This window comes from Stigmatopora argus, chromosome 18, assembly GCF_051989625.1.
Source record: "Stigmatopora argus isolate UIUO_Sarg chromosome 18, RoL_Sarg_1.0, whole genome shotgun sequence".
Classification (NCBI taxonomy): domain Eukaryota; kingdom Metazoa; phylum Chordata; class Actinopteri; order Syngnathiformes; family Syngnathidae; genus Stigmatopora; species Stigmatopora argus.
This window is the reverse complement of record NC_135404.1, coordinates 7694787-7716832: the sequence shown is the minus strand read 5'-3', so window position 1 is coordinate 7716832 and position 22046 is coordinate 7694787. Positions and strand designations below refer to the sequence as shown.

The 22046-nt window shown below is 39.4% G+C and overlaps 2 protein-coding genes and 2 long non-coding RNA genes across 5 annotated transcripts in view; all 4 read right to left on the bottom strand.

Moving 5' to 3' along the window:
* Nucleotides 1-13581, bottom strand: part of adam12a (ADAM metallopeptidase domain 12a) — a 38727-nt gene extending 25146 nt beyond the window's left edge. Inside the window, exons 1-3 of one of the 2 annotated variants that reach the window (XM_077625570.1) lie at nucleotides 13214-13581; nucleotides 3951-4066; nucleotides 3057-3130 (exon numbers count right to left, since the gene is read on the bottom strand). In XM_077625570.1, coding sequence (XP_077481696.1) covers nucleotides 3057-3130; nucleotides 3951-4066; nucleotides 13214-13289 — 266 coding nt within the window. In that variant the 5' untranslated portion in view covers nucleotides 13290-13581. The remainder of the gene's footprint in view (nucleotides 1-3056; nucleotides 3131-3950; nucleotides 4067-13213) is intronic. The other variant, XM_077625571.1, reaches the window with a different exon arrangement.
* Nucleotides 1-22046, bottom strand: part of c18h10orf90 (chromosome 18 C10orf90 homolog) — an 80725-nt gene that overhangs the window by 57461 nt on the left and 1218 nt on the right. The window contains exons 3-7 of the mRNA XM_077626448.1: nucleotides 21599-21665; nucleotides 20436-20506; nucleotides 19462-19699; nucleotides 18772-19392; nucleotides 17602-17748 (exon numbers count right to left, since the gene is read on the bottom strand). Of these exons, the coding sequence (XP_077482574.1) occupies nucleotides 17602-17748; nucleotides 18772-19392; nucleotides 19462-19699; nucleotides 20436-20506; nucleotides 21599-21665 (1144 nt within the window). The remainder of the gene's footprint in view (nucleotides 1-17601; nucleotides 17749-18771; nucleotides 19393-19461; nucleotides 19700-20435; nucleotides 20507-21598; nucleotides 21666-22046) is intronic.
* On the bottom strand, nucleotides 15028-15490 carry LOC144092548 (uncharacterized). Its single transcript, XR_013306070.1, has 2 exons — nucleotides 15395-15490; nucleotides 15028-15145 (listed from the first exon to the last, which is right to left on the bottom strand). It is a non-coding gene; the product is annotated as an uncharacterized LOC144092548 (long non-coding RNA).
* LOC144092524 (uncharacterized) lies at nucleotides 15560-17387 on the bottom strand. Its single transcript, XR_013306064.1, has 3 exons — nucleotides 17262-17387; nucleotides 16322-16463; nucleotides 15560-15609 (listed from the first exon to the last, which is right to left on the bottom strand). It is a non-coding gene; the product is annotated as an uncharacterized LOC144092524 (long non-coding RNA).

Here is a 22046-nt window from a genome sequence, read left to right as displayed (position 1 = left end):
TGATAGAAGTACTTAAAAGGAAGAGACACGTGGCTAATGAATCAAACGATCATAGGCCAATGATTTAAATATCATTTTCGTAGAAGAAGAACTTATTGGCTGCCATTGACGGCGGTAGATTTTTAACCGACAGCCTACGTGATAGGATGTTGCAATTGCTTTGGAAAGCTATTCCGAGCGAGGAAGAGGGTACATGAAGCGTCCTCTTATCTGACGGCGACCAAAAGACAAAAAGCAGATGGCCGATCCACCCGGCGGGGCCGTTAAGCTTGCCGAGCGCATCCCTCGCTCGCCCCGAGGACCGGTACAAGCCCCCGCGTGCTGATTTGGCAGCAAATTACAAAAGCAAACATGGCCACTGAGCATGGAAAAGGGAACACGCAGCCTGAAGGCCTGCAGCTCGGCTGAGTGGAGGCACGATGCCCCCGAGGCGTCGTACTCGGCAACTGGAAGCCATTTGAGATCACGTTTGAGCAAAATTATCATTTCCATCAAGGCCGCGGTGGAAAGCCGCAATCTTGGCGGCAAGGGTAATACGAGACAAGGAAAACTTTCCATCTTATTGGGGTAATTTGAAGTTTTGTAGAAAAGTAGGTGAGGTATTAGACTCCAATTCTGCAGGGGGCAGTACGGCACATTAAAGTCTGATGACTACAATGAAGTTGAGTTGCGAATCCATTTTATTTTAAGTCACTTGCGAATTAAAAATGTACCCGACATCATATAGGAATATTCTGATTTTTTTAAATAATATAGTAAAAAAAATACAAAATAAGTATTAGTATTAATTTAACGTATTAAAGTATTTTGTTTAAAAAATAAATAGCATTTTAATTCATGAAAATATAAATAACTGAGACTCTATAGTACACTATTTAAATAAAGAATAAATAATAAAAAAATAATAATAATAATTCCAGTTTTGCCACAAGCACTGCTATAATATGTATAAAAAATATTAACTATGAATGATTGTTAAAAAACGAATTCTCAAAACATGCATTTTGCCATACAGCGTATTTGCGCAGGATATTTCTGAATGTTTCAGAGGCAGAAAATGATCGGATAATTTTACTGTCATTTGCTGTAATGCGAGAAATAAAGATTTTTAACAGTAGTTTTTAATGTTATTATGATAGTAAACTGTTAACGTTTTTCCTGTTTTTTTTAACAAACACTAAATTCAACACGACTGTTTTTGTGCCGAATTTAATTGCGCATTTAACGAAATGAGATTGGCCCCTTCAAGCAGTCGCCCTTTCTCATCTATCTGTTTTTCTTTTCTTTTTCCACAACGGTTCACACAGGTTGACGGGCTGCAGGCGGCGAGCGCCCTTTCCGCCGCCCAGATCATCAGCTTGATAATGTCAAAGGGCAGACGCCTAGCAAACACTTTCCAAATGTCACCAAACAAACATTGTCTCCTGACAAGCAACCCTCCGAAGCTGCTTTTGGTGCAATATGTTCAGTGTTCACCTGAGAACACACGTTTCCAAAATTGCAAGACATGTTCCGTTCCACCTTTCAAATGTTAAATAATGCTCGCAAGCAATATGAAAACATACCGTTTGCAAGTAAATTTACTTGTCTGGAAACCAAATCTACCACTGAAACTGCATGCCATTTTTCTCCTGTTCAACTACCCTTTTTGGCTGTTATTTTTTCATTTCTGTCTCTTGTAATTGTGGGAACGCTCATATTAATTTACATTAAAATGTTATTATTTTGTATGGTTCGTGTTTACCATAACTGTTTATCAGGAAAGTAAAAAAACAAAGCAGAAAACCATGTTGTGGTAGTTTTGACATTAGCATTTTTCTAAATATTGCCATATGTATCTTATTTATACCTGTCTTCTTTTGTTCATAAGTTTATGAAATACTCAGCCCTTAATGAATGTCTCATTTTACTTCAAGCAATCCTGTTATGCCAGAAAAAGACAATCTTTTTTTGAAAAAACAACTCTATCATCATAGACAGCTCGCTTTGATTCTAGAAAAGGTCAACATTAGTACAGATTTGCATCCATGCAATTATGTAATAAACCATAGAAAATAATGAGTATATTGTTCAACTGCTTTGTCACCTGAGATCGTCAGGCTTTAGATAGTTTGATACCAATTAGTGATGAATGATGATTTGGCAGAAAACTAGAGAAGTGATGCCTTATTTTAGATCAAGGATTTTTCGGATAAAATGTCCTTTAATCCTGGAAATAACCTGATTATTATTTTTGTGGCATTCCACAAGGAAAGATGCACCTTTTTTTCCCTTTTGTCTTTTCCCAAATTGACTTTCTCCAGCCTCGCCTGGACTAAAACACAAACTAGGTTGCCGTTTCTTGCTCTCAAAAACCTGCTGCGCCGACACTATGATGAGCTCGTCTGCGGTGCGCCGCCGGCTCCGCTCGTTGCCGGTGATGAACTCCAGATGTCCAAACACAGACAACATCGGTGGCCGGTGGGGCGGTGGGGGGTTTTGAAATGATTTCAACGAAAGCCGCACACGTTTATTTCGGGGAAAATGTATGGCGGTTCGCGCAGTACGTAAAAAAACCTGCTATCATTATTCACCGACTTTACAGCAATTGGGTTGAATTCACATGTAGGAGTTTGTAAAATACTGCTTTTAATTCTGCCAGTGACTGCGTTAGACGTACAATCCATTTTAAATATTTTTTTAATTTATTTTCTTATTTTTATTTCTTGACTTGACTTATTCAGAAAAAAATCGATTTTTGGTTTATTTGGTATTTTTGTTTTTAATGTGAAACAGAGAGAAAAAACTGTAAATATTGCCTTTTTAGTTTTTTAAACTCATTTAAAAATTATCGTTTTAAATGGGAAAAAGTGGGGTAGGACAGCAAACATTTTCTGATGTTTTAGGTTTCTGTCTTTCATTAAGAACTAGAGAAATTTCAATAAATATGTTTTATCCACCATTATACATAAATGAAATGATGTTATTCACTTTTTTTGACTAGATCTTTTTCACTAGAATGCATATGATACAAGTGCTGTCTGTCACCTTAAGGCGCCCGTCAATGTTCAACTTACTCATTTTTGCGCAGGGTCAAAAGCAGCTGTTCACCTTCCGCCTCAATCGACAACTTGAGCGACATCGGGTGACTCTGCAGAGCGACAACAGTATACCATTAGTTGAGGAAAGTGCGATTGGGAATTTCCAACTGTGAAGAGAATACCCGACATCTCCCTCGGGAGCTGACAAGGTGCAATTCCATTTCAGATTGAAAACGCCTTGTCGACATGCAGAGATTTAAATGCTCCTGCAACAAGTCTGGTATTAAAAGTGGGACAACCTTGTGTGGTGACACAAACATGATGTAAACATAACTGCAAAAGTAGTCATTAGGGAAGTGGTTACTTTGTAGTCTAATGTTTAGGGATGTTGTTTTGCTCCCAGAAAAAAAAACAAAAAAACACTGTCTTTACTAGCAATGGGTTGAACGGGAGTGCTCATTTGCATAAATGTTGCCACAAACGTATTGCAGCACAGTGCATATTTTCCTCAAAGTTTGAGCAAGGTTACTCTGTGGAATCTCTAGTCTTGCTTTTCACAACTGGACTCTGGAGGATTACAAGGGTGATAAGGGGGGAGAGGGGGGGCTTGATAGATGACTTAACCCAGAGCACTTTTTCTTGTCACAGATGACCGGGGATGAACTACACATCTTGACGCAGATAGAACGAGACACCCTGCATGGCTCGCTGCCACTTTAGTGAAAAATAAGAATCTCAAAGATGCTAAAAAAGTCTTCTTATGAAAACCATATGGCTCCACTTCTGACAGCATTAAAGCGTTTTGAAATGCGAATCACAACGCAACATTAATAGACAAGTATGACATCTAACATCCTTGCATCATTTATAATTAAGGAATTATGCGCGAGTAGTTGGCCTAAGAAATGTGTAGTGGTTTTACCACCTCACCTGGGACTGGAGCAGGTGCATCGGTTTCCAGTCTCGGCCAACCAGCTGAAGCGGTACTGTAGTTCCGTAATGTTTCTGTCTGGCGGTGGGTCTGTCTTGACCGCTCCAACTCACTGCTAGAGAAAAAAAAACGGAAATCCGCACTAAGTTATACATTGAATACTTAAGGCATGGGAGTATGAAGTTTAGAAAAAAACAAAACTACTGTAAAATTTAACATCAGCGCATTTATATGATTGCGCCACATGATCGGGTTTCAAAGGTTTCAGTGTTCCGGCCTGCTTTGATCTTATATTTCATATTATGCACGATCATGAGAATTCTTTGCTCTGAGCTATATGAGGGTAGACTAGAAAGACATTGGTCAGTAGGTAGGAAATGTCAGGAAATCAGGAAGATTGGTAGCAATGTTCCCTCTAAGCTGTGCGTGTGCGCAATTGCGCACTACTCTCGTCTTCTCTGCGCACAGCAAATCATATGGAGCGCACCAAATAACATCCTTTTTTTTTTTAGCTGTGAGGCCGAAGCGCGAACCACTCATACGCCAGGCTGCCCATTCATATATATTAATCATTACATTTCATTATTACTAAATCATTTATGTGTAGTAGACATACACCTGCTTATGGCAGGTGTGATACTGGTGTGTCCATAGCGAGCAATGATGATGTTGCTCACACCGGTCGGTACTCAGTGGGCTCAGGGAGGTTGTCTTTCTGCCCAGGCAAACAAAAAATTAGAGGGAACATTGATTGGTAGGTAAGTCAGTTGAACAGAGACGGTCGGTTGGTAAATCAATATTCTCCAAATGTAATCCCCAAAACACCCGGTTTAGAAGGCAGATATTGACTGACTAGTGTCTGACAGTGACATCTAGAAGTACACTAGAAAGACGTTGGTCAGTAGGTAGTAAATGTCAGGAAATCAGTCCGCCGTAGGTAGGACGATTGGTAGGTAAATCAGATGAACAGAGACGGTCGGTTGGTAAATCAATATTCTCCAAATATAATCCCCAAAACACCCGGTGTCCTACTTAGAAGGCAAATATTGACTGACTAGTGTCTGACAGTAACGTCTAGAAGTAGACTAGAATAGGGTGGACTAGAATAGGGTAGACTAGAAAGGCGTTGGTCAGTAGGGAGGAAATGTCAAGGAATCAGTCCACCGTATGTAGGACGATTGGTAGGTAAGTCAGATGAACAGAGACAGTCAGTTGGTAAATCAATATTCTCCAAATATAATACCCAAAACATGCGGTGTCCTACTTAGAAGGCAGATATTGACTGACAAGTGTTTGACAGTGACGTCTAGAAGTAGACTAGAAGAGGGTAGACTAGAAAGACGTTGGTCAGTAGGTAGTAAATATCAGAAAATCAGTCCGCCATAGGTAAGACGATTGGTAGATAAGTCAGATGAACAGAGATGGTCGGTTGGTAAATCAATATTCTCCAAATATAATCCCCAAAACTCCCAGTGTCCTACTTAGAAGGCAGATATTGACTGACTAGTGTCTGACAGTGACGTCTAGAAGTAGACTAAAGGGGGTATACTAGAAAGACATTGGTATGTAGGTAGGAAATATCAGAAAATCAGTCCGCCATAGGTAGGACAGTTGTTAGGTAAGTCAGATAAACAGAGACGGTCGGTTGGTAAATCAATATTCTCCAAATATAATCCTCAAAACACCCGGTCTCCTACTTAGAAGACAGATATTGACTGACTAGTGTCTGACAGTGACGTCTAGAAGAATCCAAAGTGGTAATCAGCTCCTCGCAGCAGGGGAGCCGCTTATAGAGACTCCAAACAGCAGGGGTGTCGTCAGCATCATTTGTTACCGCGCAAACAAACCAAACTGACCATTTGTTCGCCCTCGTCTTCCAAGTATAACATTCTGTCAAAACAGCGGGAGGTGGTGCGGCTTTCACGACAGCCGGCGCAGACTTTTGATGTGTAACTTGGCTCAGCGTCTCGCTATGTATCTGTCAGGATTTATTCACAGTGAACAAGTTTCAAAGAGGAAAGGACGAAATAATCCTTGCCTAACTTTCAGAGATGATAGTACGCAGTGTAACATTCTAAGGAGCGTGTTCCAATTCCTGTTTTTGGATGCCATGGTAGGTGTGGACTACGTATTAATGGCAGCCATTATGTGAGATTTATCCGCAATTTGGGAGAGAAGAATTATTGACCTTGTTAAAAAATTCAAGGATGATTCCTCGGGTTCAATTCAAGCTTGTTAACAACAGCCAGAAAACGGCAGAAGAATCACTTCAAGGATTTTTTTTAAATGGGATGGGTTTTCTTCCAAAGTGCAACTGGGTTTTAAATTTGCTCCGATGCAATATAGATTAGAGATGACCCAGATCTGATCATGCGATCGGAAATGGGGCTTGATTGCATCATTTTTAGAGGATCGGACTGCAGTTAAAAAAAATTTTTTTTTTTTAAAGATCAGGTTATTAAAATGTTTTTATCCGTTTTTAAGAATTGAAAATTGGATGGATGTCTATCACCAACAATGGCAGTGAAATATGATCACTCAATACCAGACATTACATTTGAAAATATAATTTGAATTTGATAACTGTCAATGTCAATCGTGATAAAAAGAACAAAAATTGCATTATTTCTTATAAAAAACTAAACAGGCCCGAAAATAAGTGACTCAAACTAGACTTGCATGCAAAAATATGCGACAAGGACAATCCTAATATAGATTGACTTTTCAACAAATTAGATTTGCTGTTTGTGATAGGATCTAAAAGTTTGAGGGTTCAATCCCCAAAACCAGACTTAACGATTAAATCAATGCAGAACATAACGACAAAAAACTAAACTCTAATTATTTCCGGAACCATTTCTTCACAAAGCTTTTAAACGACATTGACAGCAAAAATGCAAAATTAATTGACGGTCGATTCTCCCGTGAACCCCAAGAGAACTTTTGCTATGGTTTATTAAGACCGTCGTCATCCTGCCCTATTACCGAGAATCGTGTTTATTTTAATTAGACCTGCTCTAAATAGTTTAAGGCAGGTCAAATCAACTCCTGGGTCCTCCTTTTGTCCTTTTTTTTCTCCCCCCACTAATAAGCTTCGGCTCAGCGGGCCCGATAGTGTCATCCCACCCCCGAGTTTTCCATCTCCCCCGATTCACCCTGCTTAATTGCTGAGTCTGCTTATTGTCTACCATTAATACCTCCCCAGCTGAGATCCGTCTAGCCGAAGCAAAAACACCTCTCTCTTCCCGTCGAATCTCCGGCGAACCCCCCGCTCTCGCCGTGCTCGCGCCCAGCGGGATAAGGCCATCATTAGCGGTGGAATACCGTATAATCTCGTCCGAGGGAGTCGGGTAATACCTAACGAGCTCTCGGGAAGATTCGGGTTAACGGGGAAGCCGGCGTCCCGCGGGGTGTAGACGGCGAATGTTGTACAACAAAGTTTACCGAGGTTTCTTTTGCGGCTTCATTTGCCCACCACATCAACCGCCACGGATCACTGAAGTTAAAGAAATACATAAAATAGGACTCTGGTTTTATTTATATGTTCAATAAAGGCAAGGCACAAGCAGAGCCGACTTCTCGGCACGATAAGCTCCCTTTATTACTCCGGTGTATACAAAGACACCTTGTTCGGTTTATATTAGCTAAATAAATCAGAGCTCGTTGGATGTGAGACTGAAATATACCAACTAAATGCTGGTTGGTGAGTATTTCCTAGACAAACACGAGCTAGTTTGACCTGCAATGGCCCGATGGTGTTGTTGTCTCTGCAATGACGAGGGCTTGTTTACAATAATTCATCAGCACGCATAATAAGAGGGAGGCAATTGGTGTTCATCGTTTTGGTCTGCAAAGGTCGTTTGTGAAAGCGTATCATCCATCAACCTCCCTTTTGAAGTAGCATCATTTGTTAGTGGGGGGATATGCTTGTCAATCACAATAAGTACTCTGCCCTATGGATTAATATTGCCGCACTTTCCCCTTGAGGGATTATAATGAGGAGAATAAATATGTGGGAAAATCCATTTATTTCGTATAGCATGTGTGATCATTAAGATTCATGGACCATTTCCAAGCTTCTATTGGCAATCTTCACTGTCACCAAAATGCATTGAACGTCTATCGATGCAAATGGCAGCCAGTGAGTTTCATACCGGTCAATTTAAACGTTTTTCCCGTATTTTATGTTTTTTGATCATTTCAGAGTGTACGCAGTATAACATCTTTTGTACGGGATTTTAAGTACGTTTTTTGTAAAACCGATCTCAATTTACCCATTTCGGCTCTAATCCGGATAATCAGGGTCACTGATAGCAGATAAAAACGGCATCGTCGACTGCTAATATTGTTATGTTTTAAGCATTCTCCTTTCACAAATCCGCCTTTTCACTATATAAATATAGCGCGTCAGCAAGCAATGTACCCAGAAATTTAAAGAATCTTGAATATAGTCCATACTGATTTTATACTTTTAAGTGCGCCCTATGTCAGTAAATATGTGCCGCGTTGCATTTGTACGTTTTTCATCGCTTAATAAGGGGAATTGCAATCATTAAAAAGGGGAGCAATTGGCCGAGGTTGACAGGCATTGTTTTACTAAATCAAAACACTCATTTTCTCATAAAGAAATTTAAATTTGATACCATTAGACCTGATAGTTCATTACATGTCAAAGTGCTTTTAATTGTGAAGCCTGTTGAGGTCTATTATATCTCAAGGCAGCACATATCTTACTCCACATGTCAGGGTTGGAGCCAAAATTTGAGCTGGAATTTTATAACTGTGAGGCAAACATACCAACCACTGCAAAACTGTGCCCGTACATTGCCAAACTTTTTTGGATGAGAACAAAATTTCTGTTCTCATCCAAAAAACCCTCGTCATTCATCATTGTTTTTCTTTTGTTGTCTGAACCGAAGATTGGGCCATATTCAAGTCATCACTTTGCCCTAATTTTTTCCATATGCTCTTTAGTTCCTTCTTTGTAGTTCACGACTCAATGTGTGTCCTCAAATGCACCTATCTCTTTTTTCAAGGACATTTTGTTGTTGTTGCAAACCTGATTCTTGTACGTTTTATTCCCAGAATAATGTAATTAGGAGTATTTTTCTGCTGTCCTTGTATCCCATTTCAGGTTTTTGCCATTTCCAGAACCCCAACAAAAGCACGTTGAGCAAACCAAGCACAAAAGCCAACGCAAATGTGTTTTATTTTATGGTGAAAGATCTGCCACGTATGAATAAATCAACAGTTTTTACGGGGAACAAAACAAGAGAAAGGGTGCTAAGTATTAAATTTTTATGCGTTTATAAAGGTTACAAGTTACGTACAGTATGTTTCAGTTTTGTTGAGTCAAAACTCATCTTGAGCGGAGACGTCAACAAAGCAGAGGAAATCCAAACCCGCTAAATAATTCAATATGAGAAGATAATGAGAAGACAATATACGCATCCCAGTTTTCACCACTTCAACCTGCTGCCCTTTGGAAGGGGCTACAGAGCCATAACAGCCAAGACAAACAGACTCAAGGGCAGTTTCTTCCCAAGAGCTGTCAACATACTCACCTCGAGTTCTGGACCTAGGACCTAATCAAGACTTATTGCTAGTCACTTTGTACCACTTACCGTATTTTCACGACTATAAGGCGCACCACATTATAAGGCGCACCACATTATAAGGCACACCCTCAATGAATGACACATTTTAATTTTTATTCCATATATAAAGCACACTGGATTATAAGGCACCCTGTCTATTTTGGAGAAAATTTAAGACTTTTAAGTGCGCCTTATAGGGTACTCTTCTACTTATACTACTTATTTATTATGTTGACCACCTTATTTATCTATTACTGTTTATTATTTACTTATCATTACTACATATATATTGATTATCTATGTGTTTGTTTGTCTGTTGTTGAGTCTATAGACTCAGCGAGTGGTGCGCTCTCAACAACTTGGCCCTGAATGTCTCCAAAACCATGAAACTCATCCTTGACTTTAGACGAAACAAGGTCGCTCTGCTCTGCTGTTCTCACTTGGACTACTTATTTATTTATTTCTGATTTATTATTTATTTGTCTGTTGGTTTGTTGTTGTTATTTGTGCACCAGGTGGTGAAAGCGCTTTAAATCTCATTATACTTGTATAATGACAATAAAAGCATGCAATTCAATTCAGTATCTTGTGACTATAATCTAAGTACTTTGACGCTATGCTAAGATGTGATCCAAGTTTTCTTCCAGTGCTTTATAAGCCTGGTGGGTCATCAAGCTTTTTTTGTTTGTTTTTGTTTAGTTTTTTTGACTGACATACCTATTCTTCAAGTATTGTAATGTAATTTTAACTGGTACCCGTTAAAAAAGTACTCGCCCAGCTTGTCTGTGAAAGTGAGGTTCACAAATGACTCTAATGATGATCAAACATGGACAGTTTCAAGGTTTTTGTGCTCAGGTCACAACCAAAAGCAAAATATTGCTTTAGTGGCATCTGGTGGGATGCTGTTGCCAAAATGTCTGCTATCTATAGATAATTACAAACCTTTTGTTTAGACATCTATCGCTTACTGATTTTGACTATTCATGCATGTGTAGTAAGTAAATAATAATTTTCGAAGCAATTAAATGAAATTGGATCATTTCTCACAACACACTAATGTGGTTTGGAAATAACGGAACTACTGCAGCTACCGTGCCTAAATGGATTCAATAAGCCAAGAAGGCAATGTAATGAAAGGGAATCTGTTAAGGTTATTATTTTTCCAAGCCATAATCAGGACATTTAATAGCAGGCTCCATCTAGTGGTACATAACCTTTTATAGTCTTTTCTCTATACCCCCGACCTTCTTGTGAAATGAACCCATTCACTGTCACACTCGTGGGACGTCAGTATATAATCACCGTTCGGGGAAACCTACAGCCCCGCAGCCAAAAAGTCATCTCGGTCTCAGCGAGAGGTTAATATCTGCCCAGGCAAAGACCCCCGCCGGCCCCTCCTCCTCCTTTACCTTACTTAGCCTGAGCAGTGAAGGTCAGCTTCTGGACGGCGGACCGTGTGAAAAGTTAATGTTAATGCACTTGGCGAGATGGATTGCATTTACGGCCGCCCTGAAAGCACACCGCACGTCTGGCATCCATTAAAAGGGAAACGGATGAATTGGCCGGCCGAATCAGAGGGGGGGGGGGGGGGGGGGGGGGGGGGGCTGCCAAGTCGCCATAGGGTGGCAGCCACGTGCTTAGTGGACAGAAAGTTCACACTGCTTGGGAACTTTAACGGACACTAACACCTGGATGAACTTTTAAAAAAAATGTACCCAACTTTTTACGAACAGGACTGTTGCATAGTTAGACCAAAAAAAAAAACGAAAATCACCTGTCTGTTTTTCTATAATATGTTTTTGTAAAGTAAGTACTGTGGTACTTTCATTAAAAATGATTCAGAACTTTTTCATTCATTCATTCATTCATTTTCTGAACCGCTTTCAAATCAAATCTGATCGCTTCATTAGTCGGTCAGTCATTGGACAGTCAATCAATTAGAAAGTTACCCTGGTCAGTCCGCGAGTCAATGAGTCATCTGGTTGGTCGGTTAGCCAATGGTAAAAATGGTAAATAGAGAGTATTTCTATAGCACAAAAATCTACACAGAATAATCTTACTCTAATCAAACATCTGACCCTTCGATCGCCGGACAATTCGAGCCACAAACTGTGCCACGCCCCCCTCCTGTAAAGCCAATGAGGAACCTGATCTGTATAAGAAGTCATCAGTACAACTGGAAGTTGACAAACTCAAAGGAAATAGAAGACTGCGTTCCACTAGAAATCCACTTAAATCATTAATTAAATTGAACATTCAGCATTAAATTATTCACCAAAAAGGAATTTGCAACCGTATGGCAACATTTGATTACACATCCCCGCGCTCCCAATTAATTAATCGTAGCTCAGGATCCACGCCTACCGGCAGGTAAACAAAGCAAGCCTCTGAGTGGCAACTCTAGAGATGTCAGGCGGAGGAAGAAGAGCCCCCAGGAAATGAGATGATGACAACGACGTGGTGCCATCAAGGCCAAACTATGAACTCTTGATGAATAAATGAACACAGTTTCACACACATATGCACACTTGCCCTTGTTGCCTGCTTCTTAATTAACTCCCAGGATTCGTCAAGAAGAAGAGTGAAAGGCACACTTTTGAGTTGGAAGTTGCACATCCTTCATACACACACACACAAGTGGGAGGAGTTGCATGTACACATGAAATGGGAAATGAGCATTTGATTAGATACTAGCCAATCAATAATCGTTTTTTTCACTGAGCTTGTTTTTTTTGAAGGGGAAGAGTCACAATGGCGCAATGAAACTGAAGACAGATACGATTCATGGTGGTATCATTCATTTTAAATTCAAGGTTCTGTATTCTATATATGAGCACATAGACAAAATTCATGCTTGCACTAGTTGACCTCCACTGATAGCCAATAATCACTGCCAAACTCACCTGGACATCATGGATTGAAGGTCTGGTCAATATTGTCAATTAAAATTGATTTAATTTTTACTATTTTTGTGGAAAAATATTCACTAATTCATTTTCCACACAAATTGGTTGTGAGGGTGCTGGAGCCTATCCTGACAAAACTATGGGTTGTAGGCGGGGGACACCCTGAATTGGTTGCCGGCCAATCAAAATAATCTAATTAGTTCATTTTTTTATATGTTTAAGTTACAAAAGTGAAATTTACATGCATTTATTAGCAGGTATATTGTTAGATGAAATATCTGTAGTTGTGCCTTTTTGGAATGACTTTAGAGATCACATGTTTATTTTTTTCAATTTGTAATGTATTTTTGAGTCAAATTAACATATTTGGATATATTCCACAAACAACTCAAATCTAAAGTGTAGTACTTTTAAATTGGGTAATTTATTTCATTTATTGATATTTTATTTATTTTGTTTATTATTAATTTATCACCCATTTTCCCTCAAAATTATATCATTAAGTTTTTTTTAATTGAATTATCCTATTATGATAGATCATAAAGCATTTTTCCATCTTGAGTTGTGATGATCATCTTTGAATACCTAAAAAATGATCATATTTTGGGAAATATATTCATACAATATATAAAAAATGACATTCATATAATATATAATAGAATACTTTATACAAGATGACAACATTTGCATGCATATGTTGCACAGAGACATCCAATTGTCCATTGTTGACTGATAGTTGTGCACGCGCGTGCTTCTTACCTCCCGCAGGTAAACGCGCGCTCCCGCGCAGCCCTGCCAGAAGTGCTGTCAAAAGCAGCATGTTTCCGCCGGCCATGGCGGTATACCTGGCCGCCTGCCTGCCCTCCTACGCGGGATCAGTGCGGCCGAAGCCCCCTCTTCCTCTTCATCATGGTCTTCATCATCCCCCGTGCATTCAAATGACGTCGTGAAACGTGCATGACTTGCAAGGGAAATCCCGTGGAAGGAGAGCCATTATCGGGCAGAAGAAGAAGATCGCTTGGACAAAATGAGACAAGAGTGGAAAAAAAGTAAAGCCGAAAAGGAAGAAGAAAGAAGGCAGAGAAGTGTTTTGTGTCTAGTGAGTGAATGACCATGTGCGTCTGGAACTGCACTAGGTCTTAAAGCCAGTCAAACCGGAAGTGAGGAACTTTGCCCTTTCACAATAAGCATGTTAAAGGGGAGGTTGTACATTTTTTCATGCTGAGAAACGTCATAAACTTAGTTTGTGTGTGCCTGTGTGTATATATATATATATATATATATATATATATATATATATATATATATATATATATATATATATATATATATATATATATATATATATATATATATATATATATATATATATATAATCTCATCTTCTGACCCGCTTTATCCTCACTAGGGTCGCGGGGGGTGCTGGAGTTTATCCTAGCCAATCGGAGGGCACAAGGAGACAAACAACCATTCATGCTCAGACTCATACCTAGGGGCAATTTAGAGTGTCCAATCAGCTTGCCATGCATGTTTTTTTGGAATGTGGGCGGAAACCCGAGTACCTGGAGAAAACCCACGCAGGCCCAAAAAGAACATGCAAACTCCACACAGGTGGACCGACCTGGATTTGAACCCAGGTCCCTCACTGTGAGGCCGACACGCTAATCACTAAGCCGCCGGCTATATTTGTTTTATGAAGAAATAAAATTATAAATGATTAAAAACTCATTAAAATAAATATACTGTTGCTGTGGGCCCCAATAACATGCTTTCATTCATCTTTTTCTCAGGTAAAATTGATCAAATAGCATTAATAAAACATAAAATTTTGTAAAAGTCTGCCTTTTGTTTTTGTGAGGATGTGTGGCAGTCTCACTTAATAGTGAAAATAAAAAATGTATTTGCTAATTCATTAGTATTCTGGTTAATAAGAATTATATAAGTTTCAATCCATCTCACACGTATGTTGTGATAACTTATACAACTAAGGTTTAATAGCATAATGGACTGACCTCATATGTCAAAATAAAGAAAGAAACCCTAATTTAAAGTTCAGGATTAATCTCCAAATTGTATATTTGGACTGTTCTGAAGTTAAAAATATCTTTTTTATGACAATTGAGTTAGCCGACTTGTACTTTTAAGACGTGCTAAGAATAGACATTCCCATTTTCATGGTCTTTGGCTGTAATAAATGGCCAGTGTGCACTGGGACAAAGACGGCATTCACGCTGGATGTTCTTCATTCAAATGAGGTCACACTCCACCATCTTGCCCCCTCATAAGTGGGCATCGCCACTGCAGAATGCACAGTCAATTCGATCAGATGACAGTGGTGGCATAGTATAGTTTGTCAGGCATCTGTATTTATAAGTCTATCTCAAAGCACCAATGAAAAGGATTGAAATTTCATTCATCTTTTACATCTTTCTGGAAAAATAAAAAATGTTGCCATCTACTTTGTACTAATCAATGGAAAATATTGTTTTGCAGATTTTTGCAACAATTCTATTTACATGCATTGCATTTACTCCTGATTTTAAATGATATGTTGACTTGTAGTGAAACAAAAATAAAACCACTTTGTTTATTTATGATGCTTATCACAAATATAATAAATTAAACGTTTGGGAAAACCTCCACTGTTGTCATTCAGTTGCTGCTTCTGTGCAGAATCTGATTCAAAAGTTTCTAGATAAAAAAAGAAGAGAGCAAATTTAAGATTTATATTAGTGCAAGCAACTCGAGAAATGAATGAAAGAATAAATAAAGCACAAATAAAAAGGGATTTGGACTGTGAAAATATTTGGAAAACTATGAAGAAACACTGCTCTCTAGCGGGATATGCCAAAAATACTAACTTAAAAAATGACAAAAATATTTGCACATGGTATTTGCAAAAACAAAACATGAAGAAAAAAATATGAATATTTGGGGTACCTTTTTGAAAAGCTCTGCTCGCTGTCTATTGGTCAAATAAGCCTCTTTCTTCTTCTTTTCTTCCTCCTTTCGCCTTTTGGCTTCTGTTAGCGGCCTGTCATAACAAAATTATTTTTTTTATTGCATTTTGTCATGAGATTTTATTCATTAATTACAATTTACTCACCTATTTGATTTGAGATACTTGGCTCCCTCTCTGGATTTTGACAAATTATCTAGAACCACAGAAAAAAGTATATTTGATCATTTTGCATATATATATATATATATATATATATATATATATATATATATATATATATATATATATATATATATATATATACTATATGATTGGACACTCTACATCACAGGTGTCAAAGTGGCGGCCCGGGGGCCAAATTTGGCCCGCCACATCATTTTGTGCGGCCCCGAGAAAGTAAATCATGAGTCCCGACTTTCTGTTTTAGGATCAAATTCAAAATAAAGAATATAGATGTGTATTATATTTCATGATTTTCCCTTTTTTAAATCAATTATTGCATTTTTTAATCCAAGTTCAAAAAGCATTTCATCTAAAAATAAATATCTAAAAATATTTTCAGTTTTCCACTTTAATATTGAACATAACTTTAAAAAAGACGTTTTCCCCCTACTAAGGAAAAAAAAGCTCAAATAAACATTGTTCTAGATCTATGGAAAAAAAATGAACATTTAGGGTTTTTGATCCAGTTCTTTTAATCCGATTTAAAAAAAAAAATTATATCTAAAATGGTCCCCCTTGGACACCCTTGCTCTACATTGATTGAGGGCGTCCCCCGCCTCTGGCCCGGAGTCAGCTGGGATAGGCCCCAGCACCCCCCGTGACCCGAATGAGGATAAAGTGGTTCAGATCATGAATAGAATGAATGATGAATAGATTTGTGAGAGGATATTATGTAAAATTACAGTTGAGGGAGCGGGCCAGTTGTTGGGATCCTTTGGTGGTTTGCGGGCCTTCTGCCGTGGAGCGTTCCCGCCGCTCCCTCATCTTCTGTACGCGCTCCTGGGAGCGGGCAATGAAGCGTGGACGGGACTTCCGAAGCGCTTCCTGCAGAAATACAAATGATCTTAGAAAATGAATGAAGCCCTTCCAGTTATAATAGATTGGACGTCTATCACCACTATTGTCAGCAATTGAGTTTTAAAAAAAGAGGGAAACTGAAATGGGTGGGGGTGCTCTGCTTGTCAATAAACTCAAATCACATCCTATTGAGTTTGGGTCACGTCCTGTTGTGTTTATATAAAAAAATAATGCTGCATTCATTTTGGCCGGGAGCCACTTGCGGCTCGAGAGCCACGTGTTCGCCCCGCCTGTTATAAGATGTTAAAACAGTGTTGTTGAAACATACTCCACTAGGATGGGGGGTCTCCAGGTAGAAAATACCCTTGTAATTTCCTTTAGATGCTGCAAGATGGCAGCAAAACACATCTAAAGGCCTGATTGAATCATTTTCCCTTCATTTTATTTGAGTTGAGGGAACTCATGAGCTAATTAATCTTCAGAAAGAACCTCTATGATCTCCAATAGTTCCTGTTTTCATTCTTCTCTGGTCAAATTAAGAGTGACAAAGAAATATTGTCCTCCAATGAATTGATGGGCTGCAATATTGACGGGTAATAAACAATCACATAAAAAACAGACAGACTACCCCCATTATTATCCCCTTAATAAGCGATAAAAAATAATGTTGTAAAAATGCAATGCATTGATCAAAAAACTTATAAAATAAAGGAAAAGTTGACAGGCATGCAATGCGGACATAAAAACTAGTTTAAAACTCATCTGCTATGTCAGATATCCACGTGAATGGCAACCAATAAGAGTTCATTTGAATAAAGAACTCACCTGGAGAGAAACAGCGTGTTGTGATCCTAGAATAACAACAGTAGGTGAAACGGGTTCTGCACAAGGTTCATCGCAACTTGGAACACCATTTTGCACTTTTCCGCAGTTTCCCCCATTTGTCGCAGCTGAGGCAGAAAAAATCATATTGTTTTTATTTTCATTTAGCAGGATGTTGGCCTTCCGTAGCCCCTGCGGGCCAAACAGGAGCATTTGATTCAATTAAAGGCCCTATCTTACGAAGCGAAAATGCAGCGCTGGCAACATCTTTTAGATCATTCTCACCGAAATCAATGTTTAATAAGGCTGGTAAGTGATTATTACATTTGAGAAGTAATAATACCTGTATTTCCCTGGGGGGAGGTGGAGGATTCCCACTCAGAATTACAGGGGAGGGTTTTTTTCTGACTGAGCTTCCTTTGGAGTTTAATATTTGCGATGATGGCTGCAGCGTTAAGGGCCAGGACTTCCTCTGGAGATTGGTGGGGGTCTGAAATGCAAATACATTGGAATAAATACATCTCAATTCAGTATGTTGAACTGAAAATATAACCGTTTCCCAGTTTTTTTGAACTGGGCAAAACAAATTGGACGTCTAGTGCTGTTAGTAGAAGCCAAACATTTAACAGTCATAATTTTTCGGAGAAGTTAATGTGCTGGTAATTTGCTAGCTAGATGCAAAAATGCAATTGAGTCTCTGGGCATGAACAACTCACAATATATCTCCTTTATATTATGTTTCTTTTTTGGCAGCAGCGATTTGTTAGATAATGGAATGAAAGAATATTTATTCACTGCACATGGTGAATGAGCATCACGCTCGCTGGCTCCTGCTGCTTGCTTTGAATAATCAAGCAGATTTGTTAGTGCAAGGACATCATGCTGACTAACATCTTTTCCCATCAAGGACACAAGTGAGAACTTTCTCGTGGCAATATTTTAACATTTTTTAACGTCACAGAGGCTTCTGAGGAGGAGGAGGTGAATGTTTTTTCTTGTAAGGTCAAAGATTGCATTATTTATTACAAAACAACCAGCTGAACCTAAAAAATAAAAGGATTTTTAGTGTAACTCTAATTACTATTAACAGTCCCTAGATTGTTCAACTTTTGTTTAGCCAATTTCCATTGAAAATTGAAAATTTTGCAAATGAAAATGGTAGAATTGGCATAATTGGAAAAGATGCTCCCCAAAAATTGAGAATGCACAACCTGGTTTTCGTAGTATTAGTATTATGTATGCATGTATTTGTAAAAAAAAAACATTACAAGATAATTTCTTCGCACAAAAATAAATCAGTTAGGTGAGACCAAGGCCGAAATCACAGAAGATAAAAAAACCCCATTGAATAAAATTGGCAGAGAAACACAAAGTAGCACAGCTGCAACAAAGTGAATTTCTCGAGTACGGGATGAATACAATTTAATCAAATCTAATCTAACTTTATTTTTAAATGGCAGCCTTTGTGCTTGCAGAAAAAAATCTCAGGCAACAAGAAGCCTGGCATACTTACCCGGTTTTTGAATGAGGGTGAGGCATGGAGTGGAACTCCACCTGATGGGAATTGCCTCCTCTTGGTCTTTATTTTGGGGTTGTGGGAGGGTCTCCTGGAAGCCCAAGCTCCATTTCCTGATAATAGGCCTTTTTGGTTCTTGTTCGAGGACCTCAGCAGGAGCAGGTTCACAACCTTTTACTGGTTCTGTCTCAGCCCCGAAAGGAGAAATGTTCTCCATCGTATACCCAGTCCCCGGACTGTAGCACTCCTTATGCTCAGTCACTTTGATGATCGTGGGCTTTCTCTGGTGTACTACAGGTTTAGGCTTAACTGTGGTCCTCTGTTCAGTCACTTTGACAATGGTGGCCTTCCTCGGGCCCATGGCCTCAACGTTCAGGGAGTTGGCGGTCTGGCCAGAAGGTCTATCCGATGTGTTGAGACTTGCTGAACGACTGACTTTCCGGCTGGAGATGGTGATGGAAGAAAAGCCCACTTTGTTGTGAGGGACGAGAGTGGTTGTGGTGGATGTGGTCTGGATCTGTGATGGCTCTAGGCTGTGGCGCCGGTACGGCTCGAAAGGAGGTGGTACTGGACTACGTATTGGCCGTTCCTCTACTCTGGTGTCCTCCCTGTGGGGGTCTAAGGAACAGAAACAAATCGACAAAGGTTCTATATAGGAAAACAAAATGTAAAACACTAAGTACATACCAGGAGCTCCACAGAACACTCGCTGCACAGATTCAGGTCTGCCATACACAGCAGTTCTCAGGAGAATCTGTTGGGGCTCTTTTTCACTGGCTTTTCTATTCACAGGGACCTCCCGACAGGGTTCCGATGGTATTACTTTTGAGGGTTGACTGGACCGAGTCCCTGAGAGTCTGTTAATGTTCCATCCTCTTCTCAGTGCTTGCCAGATTCCAGGTTTTTGCGTCTCATTGTCCGCCACCTACAAAAAAGATGCTAATTGGTTTTAGTCCATCTTCATTTAGATGGCGTTTAATGCTACCTAATCTTGCTTGCTGAAAAGACAATGTCCTTTAATGATTCAAGCAAGAGGTCTTGACAGTGGGTCTACTTTTGAAAAAGTGGGTCAGCTGCGTCACCTTCAATCAGGCCTACTACTACTGTTTATTCTCCAGTCAGATGACTAAGAGCTCGACACACTCGATGGCCCGCCAGCCACAGAGGCAGCGACTGAGAGCGATGCAGCACACGGTGTCTGTGATTTAGCCCTTGCAGAATAACAATGAGACTCCAGACCCAATAAAGAAGCCAAAAAGCTAAAACGCAGCACATCTTCTCACCCCGTTCATCGAACAAGGAGAAAATACTGATGCAATGTGTGGAAGATCAGACAGCTTGACGTACCAAAGAAAAGCGACTATGTATTGGATTGTTTAGTTCAATGCAGCTATTCATAGTTTACAAGAATAACAACAAAAGCCATACAATCCGTGTTTAGGTAATTTTTAACTGTGGGGGAACAACTATGTACCAGGCAAACCACTGGGGCATATTTACGTGGTTTGGGAATTACACTTAATATTTGTTCCATCTGAAAAGCGAATTTTAAGAAAAAACTTTTCTGGTTTCAGTTCACTACCATCATATTCTGTTGATTCAGTAAACCCCTATTGAATTAGGTATAACCGGTAATTTTCTCAGATATATGCATCAGGTACCTGTTTGATGACGGGGGACGACCGGTCTGGTGTCTGCCATGTCTTGCGTTGACTTTTCTCAGCTTGGTCGTCTAGAACGGCGTGTAACAAGGCAAAACAAATGATTAAGACATGAGCTCCCCCTTCTCATTCTTGTACTCGCATGCACACATTTGGCTTGGCTCACACTCATTGTGACAATGTTGACAATGTCAATAATGGATGTTAGTAAGGCAAAGTGAGGATAGTACCGGGTCAAAGACACTCTTGGGCCAGTGTTTCTCAAAATCGGGTCCCAAGACTCCGAGGAATCAGCTAAATACTTTGCAATATCCATAGAATATATGATATATTTTCCAAATTATTCATTCATCCAGCCTATCCCAGCTAACCAGCATATTTTTCATATGTAAGCCATACAATTAAAAGACTAGTAGACAGTAAAATAGGGGTACATGTGATCAATGTTCCCTCTAAACTGCGCGCGTGCGCAATTGCGCACTACTCTCGTCTTCTCTGCGCACAGCAAATCATATGGAGCGCACAAAATAAAATCCCCATTTTTTTTTGCTGTGAGGACGACGCGCGAAACACTCATCCGCCGGGCTGCCCATTCATAGATATTAATCATTACATTTTATTATTACTAAATCATTTATGTGTAGTAGATATGCACCTGCTTACGGCAGGTGTGATACTGGTGTGTGCCCATAGCGAGCAATGATGATGTTGCTCACACGGGTACTCAGTATGCTCAGGGAGGTTGTCTTTCTGCCCAGACAAACAAAAAATTAGAGGGAACATTGCATGTGATAGTTATTCTAGATTTGTCTGCCATGCTCAAAGATTAGCGATGGGAGGCTACTTCTTTAATCAGTCTACATCTCATCTTATCTTTCGGCCTCTAGGTCCCAATCTGGTATTGTCACATTTTCCAGGCGAATAGACCCTCTTCTCTATCAGAAGCAATCCCACCAGCATGGCTGTGGGGCCACAATAGGCAGCAGCTGCTCTACCAATAGACTTTTATTATTTTTCATCATCCAGTCCAGTTGGTTTGAAGCATTGCTAAAAAAGAGGCGACCATCATGGAGCTGATTAGAAGCTTAACCTGTGTGGTATTTCAGTCTTGAAATACATCCCTGTTCCTTCTATGGCTAATGTGTTTTTGTAGGATGAAAAACCTTTGTACAGGCTGACAGTTCCTCGACTCTTCAGAAATGTTGGGGTGATAGGTTGCTTCAATTTCACCTGTAAACAAAATTAAAATCACAACTGTAATCCAACTGATTGGAGTTTGTTAGAAGATAAGCACAAAGTAGCAAATTGTATTTCACGAGGCCTCGACAATCCAAAGAACACTCGTTAAGTAGAAGATCTAGCTCTTAATTGATGTAAAAGGTCTGTATCGAGTCCAAAACTACAACATTAAGTGAGCTTTGTATAATGAAATTCAGAGGGTGAAGAAGCCTGAATCAAAACTTAAATTTTAGCTGTGTTTAACACTCCGAAAATTTGCCAAAAATTTGCTTGCTTCTTTTATAGGCTCACCTGCTCATGCCATACCTCTAAAAGAGTCATAAACCTTTAGAAATAGTGCGCAGTAAGCCCTTTTCAAGCGGATGGATTGCC